The following is a 9049-nucleotide window of genomic DNA, read 5'->3' as shown; positions in this document are numbered from 1 at the left end:
ATGAGGCATTAGCTCGAATCGCACAAAGAGATTCCACTAGTCCACGAATCGCAACCGAAAACAGTCCCCAAAGACATTCAAAACCTAGACTAAGAAGCACGACTTCATGTGAACCTCGCTACGATAGAGTATTTTCACCATTAGGGAGTTCAGTTTCACACAAGTTGAATAATTCAACTTCCAGTATCGGTAATAAGTTATCTTCTAAGAGTCCTATTCGAAATTCTAATTTATCACTAATACCCGACTCGCCAAATATGCTCTCTCCTAACAAAGAAAAATCAAAAACATTGCCGCAAAATCTTATTGCTACATCGCCTATTAGAGGCAGCAGTAGCTCCACATCTATCTTTAGGACGCCTAAAATAACCGTCACACCGGAAAGTCCGAACAAAAGTCCGGGGCGAATGTCCGGACTTAATTTCATCCGTCGATCGCGAAGCACGAAGCTGTCGCGAAGTAACTCCTTGTTACGCAGCATCACTGCAAGGCATATTGAAGAAGGTTTAGACGACAGTGTGGCGGTGGTAACGAACCTTACCGACGATTTTGATAAATTTGTTGACGATAACGGTGGTGAGGCTGAAGTTATCGGAGCTCTGATCAAGAAGAACGAAGCCGAGGTTGCCAACAGCCCGTTGAGTCTGCGTCGAAGCTGTCTCGATGTCGATGACGAAGTCGCTGTACATTCTGGTAAGAATTATACAATCGATTAGTTTACAATATCGGGACACAGTTATATTTCATCTTGTTTTTAAAAGGCAGATGATTTATATGGAATAAGAAATGTTGCAATTCATGATTGGAAGGGCGTTTTAGAAGAACTGTTCCTGAACAACGTTCCTATTATAAGTGACTCAACAGTTTCGTTCTTCATTGTTACTAAACTATTCATTTACTAGACAATAGTTGCTAATTGCGAGACAAAGAGAGGATGGTTCACGGAACATTTCTAACAAGACGTTATGTCAGTATCAGAAGGCACCATTGAAAACACGGTACCAATAAAATCTCTTAAGGTCGTATCTTTCTCATATCAGACATACTAAATATGATATTTTCTCGTTTCTGTTGCAAAGGAAAAAGATAAACCTTATAACTCAATGAATACTATATGAGACAAGGGTCTCCGCATAAATCGTGATTTGCTCTGCTGTTGTGTTGCGGCCGAAATATTTGTTTTGTTAGAAAATATTTTGCGATGTATGTTTTTACGCACTTCTCAGTAGGCCATTGTAACCGTTATTGTGATATATATTCGAAACGCGTTTATATCGATGCGTTTGTTCTTCCTTACAAAAAAGGCGAAACAGTTCATATAACGGAACCTTTTGTTATTTCTAATAGTCAAATTATTTCAATTTGCTAATACTGTGTTCTTAATTTTGTACTAAGATAATCCTTGGCGGCTAAATTAATCGCTTATTTTAATAGACTTATTGCAATTTGTTTTTTTCAAAAGGTTTCAAATATTCAATGCTCTATTATATAGGGGGTCGCGATTGTGAGTGATGAATCTGAACGAATTCAGATACATAAACGTCCTGAGAAAAGATAGATGGATTGTATAAATAACGATATAATAGTAGATTGATTGGCTGTCCATGCAAACAAAGATAAGTCTGTTTACATATTGCGTCATCTAAAGAATAAACTGTAATCGGTAAAAATAAGGAAAAGCACGTAATGTTTTCTTATACAATTTCAGGACTTATATTCAAATATTCCGGAATAATCCTTCTGCGTTGATATCCCATTTGTCTCTTTAGAATATCGCAGTAAGGACGTTATTTCACAAAGGTTATCCGAGTAGAACGGCAAGCGGGCAACGAGACAAGAATAGCAAATGACGATCGCAATTCATCGGGCTTTGTAGGCATTAAATATGACAAAGGGTGCTAACAACTTTACCACCGGCCAATTTTAAATAAGCTTTCGATTGTTACTACACAAAATTAATAGAAACTCTGACATGTTGCACGCAAAGTAAAAAAATGTAGAAAATCAATATCATATCTAAATAAAGACTAGACGAAAAACATTTTTTTATTTGAATTCGACTACATCTTGAAATACCATTCCGCATATTCCAATTATTTATTTATATTTTTAAAGTAAACAATTGCGTAGTACTGGACGGTACAAAGTTATCATTTTTATAACATAAACAAGGAGAGACTTTTACTGATTGTGCGGCGCGGTGTTGCATATCTCGACTGTTGCACGCACTTCCTTGTGGGCGTTTATCAACGTAGCCTTATCAAAGTAAAGCATTCGTTGAACATTCACACACACATTCTAATAGCATTTACGATTTTTCTTTCAATTACCGTTGCGTTAAATTCCACGATGAATAATTCAAGGTTATCTCAGTTATTCCTTTTGTATAATGTTTTCGTAGTAATTTCTTCAAAACAACTTTTTAAAGATTTTTTAAGATGTCTTAATTACGTCTACAAATGAATGAAAATATTGCTGCTGATATGTAGGTCAAGTTTCACGGCGTTGGTTAAATCTTACGTCAGTAATATGATAATTACGAATGCTTTGTATATAGTTTATATAAGTTACTAATTGTTGGCTAAACAAACATCTTTTATTGATAACATAAAACTACCCATCGACAGTTAACCTATAGACCGGGGTACGAATCTCTCTCATTTGAATCTGATGATGTAGAGTCAATTAATTACTAGAATTAGTTATCATATGAAATGACTTAACTGATAAAGAATTGATTCAACAGCTTTTTATTCCCTTTTAAGTATGTACTTAAAAAGTTCTGTCAGCTCTTCAAAGACTTCCTGCGCGGTGTTGCGAGGTTGCAATAATTGCTTTGGAGTGACTCACTTTTACCGGGCACTGTGTAAACTCGTCGGTTTTAGGTCAATGACCTCTTTGAGGGTGCAACCGTCGTTACTTTATCTATTGGCGACATTGTTTAAAGATAGGGGTGTGTCTTTTAGAATGTTTATTAATTCTTTGTCATGCTTACTTGTTTTGTTGTGTTACAAACTTTACATTATGTTACAAATATTTTAGAGAATATTTCGCAAATATACGCCATGTTTTTGGATATTTCGGTTACGTTTATGTAAGGTTCCGTCCGCGTAGAACAAAAGTAAGTAATCTATGTGTTCCCTTTTAATCTATGCCAAATTTAATCGAGATCCGCTCGGCCGTTTAGGCGACAAACTCAAACAAAATCCATCCATCCATATAAACTTTCTCATTTATAGTATTAGTAAAAATCCTACGGCAATGCCTACTTCAATCTTAAATCAGTTTACGTGTTTGGATGTTTGTACAAAGCAATTTGTAAACTAGTAACAGTCGACTACCGTCACTTGATCAGATGGCGCGAACGCGTTGAATGACGAACGATTTTTGTTAGAGCGGGCGTGCCGTAAGTCAAAGTGTGCGACAACTTGACATCCCCTAACGACCACAATAACGTAATGGGTTCGAATCGACATCTGTTGCTTTCCTATAACGATAAAGCAATATGGTCCAGAGAAAGTTTTACAAAACACGTGGCGTGGAAAAGAATGTGTTTTTGTTTCGAAAAACGATTCTGTGTTATTTTATTGTAAATGCAAGCAAATTTCGTGCTACTGTAAAAGTGAAAAACGCCATTACTTTATGCACGCTCTACTTGTAGTTTTTGTTGAAACTATGAGTTATTGTTTTTTTTTGTTACTATTTGTATAAATAGAAGATACTTTTTACAAAACATATTTTGTCAATATAGAATTAACTAGCTTTCGCCCGCGACTCCATTCGCGTGGAATTACAATTAAGTAAGTAGCCCATGTTTTCTTCCAGACTATGTTTTACAACTATGCCAAATTTTATAGAGATTCGTTCAACCGTTTAGGCTTTAAACTCTAACAAACATCCGTCCATTCATCCAAACTTTCGCATTTATAATATAATATTATATTATATTAAGTAAGAAAAACTAAAATAAAACACCGGATAACCATAACATACATGCAAAAATCGTGAAATGTTAATTTTCTACATAATAACACTATTACTCAAATTACATAGTTTACGATAAAAATCTCCCGGTCGCCAAACGTAAAAATTTACTACGATTTTTCGTGTCACATTCAATCAATGTCTTTTCGGCAAACAAGCTTTATTTTGATAGAAGAAAGAATTGCGTGTTCGTATTTTTCCTATGCTAATGCGAAGGATGAAATATTCGTGTTGTTACCTAATCAAATGTTGCCAAGGTGATGCTCGGCAAAAACATGACCTCTAATCTTGTACATTGTAATATCTGGATAAAGGTTTCTTGTATATGAAAGAAATCTGTGAAAATGTAAATTATTGACTGACTTTTGTCTATTGGGTATATTGCCACCAATATGATTTGCAGATTTAAACCCGAATTGGGCTTCAGCTACCGACACGTTCATACTAACAATATTGTCAACTACATCATCAAAAAATTGAACATTTAAAACCATGCCATATACGGATATTAAGTTAAATAAACAATTTAGCGAAAACATTTGAGTCATCGGTAATTTGATTCATTATATTCCGCACATTTGTTAACTAAAACTACGTAAAATGTTAACCCATTTGTTGATTCAGCGCTTTCTAGGAACTGCATTTGAACCGGACCATTAGTTTACCTATTTGTATAAAATTCGCAATACTTTACGTTAGTACTTTTTCCAAATAACAAATAACTCACAATAAATACATTTTCATATTAAAATTTTCACCGTTGATACTTTTTACACGACAAGCATCTTTGGTTGCCTTATTTGTAAGGAAACATGACAGATAAAATATATTTTTGAATAAATTTTTCGGTTATAACCACGACCAATGGTTAAAAAGACATCTAAGTGACATGTAATCATTAGAATAAAGAAACTATGGACTCGTTAAATGAAGATTGTGTAAGTGCTACGTGTATGCAAATGTAATTGCAGTTGCTGGTGTTACAATAAAAGTATATCGTTATATTATTTACAAAACATTCAAGGTTCTAACGTTTGTTGGCGCATGCGCAACGGTCACGGGCAGCGTGCGTGCAACTTCCGCCGGAAGCCACGCCACAACACTTGGTGCTGCATCGATATATGTTATAGAATTCAATTGTTTTATAATATAGTATAAGTACACCAAGATATTGTATGTTACAAAATGTTTACCTCTTTGGAACCATTCTTCAGAATAATAAATACAGTTAATAAATCATACAACACGCCTCTTCTGTTGTTTAAATAATTTCGTTTTCGCCTTTAATTTAAGAAGTCTCTAGTCCGTCGCAGATTTAATTCCGTTAGGAATTTCCTACGCGTACCAAATAGCGGCAATTCATTATTTACTAGATTCCTGTGGTTAAATCCATGCAGTAAAATTGTCACATTCATACGTCGTTTTCCTCTAATGCCCAGTTTTGTAGACAAAGAGGCGTCAATGCCGAGAATTGAAAACCGCGTGATTGTTTTCATTTTATATGACTACATAAATCAGTTATTATTGAGTACTCTAGAGCGATGGCAGTAATGCAAGTTCTGTTCAATAAATTGTCCAGGATTCATAACAATGCATATGAGTGGATCCAAATAAAGTTTATGAAATGTAAGTGTGTATGTGCGTTGTGGGCGGAATGTTTTCAGCACTATGTACGTATTATAAATATTGTAGAAAAAATACATTGTGCGTATCGCCTCACATAGAAAGGCGCAGAATGGTCCTCCCACAAAATATACTGACGAATTCATGTTTTGTTTGCTTTTTGCATCTTTTTTCACAACTCTACGTCCAGCAATTGTTTACGCTTACTATAATAGATATATTTTATTTCCAGACACATCATATGAGAAAGCATGTCGGCGGGGCTCGGCACCGAGCACGCCGGTGCCGGGTGCGCAGGCGCAGCACAGCCCCTCGCGGCTCGCCTCCTTCTTCTTCTCGAAGCGATCGTTCAGAAGCAACCCGCTCAAAAGGACCAAGTCAGCTACGAAGCTGGAAAGAGAAAGAGCGCTGGCTGCTGTCCCCACACATCCTCCGACACACGCACTACGGACCTCAAGGTATGAGATTTTTGTATTTTAAATTACCGTAGCTTGCATAATGAATTTTTTTTTCATGTGTCTATGGTTAAAACTACATACCAATTTTGATCACGTCTAATGTGTCTATTGCTAATATTACCTACTCGAACTCCCAATGTGGGCGCATTTCTATTTTGATCCCATATGGGAGGCGAATGTGTCCGTCTAGCGATGTGTCGTTTGCTCGTTTATCACTCCAACTAATAAACTGTCACGACTCAATGTCTGCTATCACGGTATGTTTAAAAAAACAGATTGGATCTATATGCTAGAATTTAAAATCATGTCATCGTAAAAGTTTTATATAACTTTGGTCCTCTAGTCTTGTAAAGCGAACCCCTAAAAGAAAACTAATTCACCCTTTTTAAAGCAAAATGCTAATTTAATTACATAAACCTCTTCATTGTCCTCTCAACTATTTCCATAGCTTCAATATCTTTTTCTAAACACAATAGAGTATTAACTGTGAATAAGCAATCAAAGTATCGCTTACCTAATTCATTTAGCAGTATCGTGACTAAAAGGAATTATCCAGACGGGGTGTTAGGAGTGTCGCTGGCGAGTGGCGAACCCTCATTAGCTGAGTATACTGACGGCGAATTACTTGATTGTGACGTCTTTATTACCTATAGCTAATTACAATCGACGCTGTTAATTGCGAAGGCTCGTCTGATAATTTAATCCGGTTCATTGAATAGCGTCAATATGATTTTCATTGTTATTGCATATTGTATTACGTAAAGTATTGCATGTTAAAATAGCTTATGTTTTATTTGAATAGACTAGGTGCTGTCTGTAATAAATTTTATCTATGACTAATTATGGTTTGCCCATTAGAGAGTTAATGAGTTAACCCCTCAGGTAGTTAAAGTTATGTTTAGGTACATAAGATTCTATTAGTTTTCTGCCTCGAGTAGAACGCCATGTTATTAATGTATTTGTTTCAAATTGTTCGTTGACATATTAGGATATGTTTTTACGTTATCTGGTACTTATAGATTGTTGTTTTTTTATTTCAGATCTCATGAAAGTCTACTGTCAGCACACTCACCCGCCGTATCCACTATGGATTTGGGACCACCAAATCAAGTACGTATAACTATAGCTGCATAGTGTATAAGTAATTGTACCTATTGATAACTTCTAAAATAGATTCGAAATCGTTTTAGTTTAGAGTTAAATAACCTCAATAACTTACGGTGTTCTCGGTTAATTTGCTTCCGCATACAAAGATGCGTTTACGTGCATACCGATCGTTATAAGATGTAAATCTTGTTTACCTTACTTTCCATATAACATTCCGTTTACGTTCGCCATAAATCGTTGCGAGCGTGACGCATTCAAAGCACGTATGTACTAGGAGTGCATGCATTCGCAGGTAGAAATCCGTGCGCTGCACTCGTCGGTGTTGGGCCGCGCGCACTGCTTCGCGCTCAGCGCAGAGAACAGAGCACCGCGGTACTTCGCCTGTGCCTCGAGGAAGGAACGCGATCGCTGGATATACAGGTCGGTTTATGTCGCCCTAGTAACCCCCTTTTATTGATAAACAAACTTAAGTGTATTTCTAACAGGTTTTTTGGTGTTGGGTTAATCTTTGATAACCTTTAGGTTCTTTCATTTGTAAATAATAACTTTATTTTATATATTATATTTTCGTTTCAAAAAGTAGAGTGTAAATTATCATATTACGTTATATAGAACTAGATTTCAGACGATTAAAACGTAATATGGACAATAATAGATATATAATATTATTATCGAAAATTAAAGTATTCGATGCAACCTAAATAATATGGTTACTAAGCGATACACAAAGTTATAACACAAACATAATGTGGAATGTCATCATCATTACTTAACCAAAGTGCGTGTAGAAGTCGTTTGCATGCAGTATTAAATTGCGCCTCGCGTCATTCGAGACGCATATTCGCATTAATAACGTGTTTTTTATACTCGTTTCCACAGCCTACGGCAAGCGGCGCGACCGGACGAGATGCGTACACGACGATGCGAGCGCACCGTCAAACTGTGGCTCCTAGAGGCCAAGGCCATACCGCCCAAGAAACGATACTACTGCGAAATACTGCTCGACGATACGCTCTATGCAAGGTATTTAATTATGCATGCACTATTTATCAATGAAGTCTGTTCTGGTGTGGAAGGAAAATCGACGAATGAAAAGAAGTAAACATACTTTTTTTAATGCAATGAAGTTTTTTTTTTACAAAATGGATGTTTTAATGATGTAATTTTAAAACTCATTCATTATAATATACGGATTATCTTTGCGAAGATATAAAAAGACCAGACATCATAAAACATTGCCTTATGACAAAGTCGAAGTAAAACTGAGTAACATTTTACAAAAAAAGTAACGCAATGTTTTATTGTTTTCAGGTCGTCGTCGAAGTTGAAGACGGAGCTGTGCTTCTGGGGCGAGGTGTACGAATTCGGCGCTTTACCCGCAGTACGCAATATTCACGTCAATGTGTACCGCGAGCCGGAGCGGCGCGCGCGCAAGCGGGACAAACACGCGCTAGTCGGTACGTACAACTATCGACACAACGTAAACTGATAGAAACTCTCTCCCTAGCATGTGTTGCTATAGAAAACAACTAACAGTATACATTAATGTTTTTTTTTTAATTTTTAGACCTTAATTTTACTTGATAACAGCTATATATCGCATTCCATGACACACATCCCTTGCTCAATTCATGTCCTGTTTTATTGTAACCATGTCATCCTTATCATGTATAATTTAAATGTTTAAAAATAAAAAAAATGTCTGATATCGTAAGTACGGACGTATATGCTTTCTGTTTAATTAAATACTTCGTGTCTCATGTTATATCTTGTTATTCCTTTTGTCGAGTACGACTATATAATAAAATTTTATATTATCCAGGAACTGTCCGCATCCCTGTGGATGACGTGTCGTCCCGCTACTTGAACGAGCGCTG

The 9049-nt window shown here is 36.2% G+C and overlaps 1 protein-coding gene across 1 annotated transcript in view; it reads left to right on the top strand.

Annotated features, from left to right (window-relative positions):
• LOC106107795 overlaps positions 1–9049 on the top strand; it is a 98308-nt gene that overhangs the window by 84449 nt on the left and 4810 nt on the right. Inside the window, exons 5-10 of the mRNA XM_013288799.1 lie at positions 5840–6065; positions 7106–7175; positions 7465–7592; positions 8052–8195; positions 8484–8629; positions 8995–9045. Of these exons, the coding sequence (XP_013144253.1) occupies positions 5840–6065; positions 7106–7175; positions 7465–7592; positions 8052–8195; positions 8484–8629; positions 8995–9045 (765 nt within the window). The remainder of the gene's footprint in view (positions 1–5839; positions 6066–7105; positions 7176–7464; positions 7593–8051; positions 8196–8483; positions 8630–8994; positions 9046–9049) is intronic.

Source organism: Papilio polytes, unplaced genomic scaffold, assembly GCF_000836215.1.
Source record: "Papilio polytes unplaced genomic scaffold, Ppol_1.0 DF821845.1, whole genome shotgun sequence".
Classification (NCBI taxonomy): Eukaryota; Metazoa; Arthropoda; class Insecta; order Lepidoptera; family Papilionidae; genus Papilio; species Papilio polytes.
The sequence above is the reverse complement of the archived record's forward strand: the minus strand, read 5'-3'. Positions and strand labels throughout refer to the sequence as shown.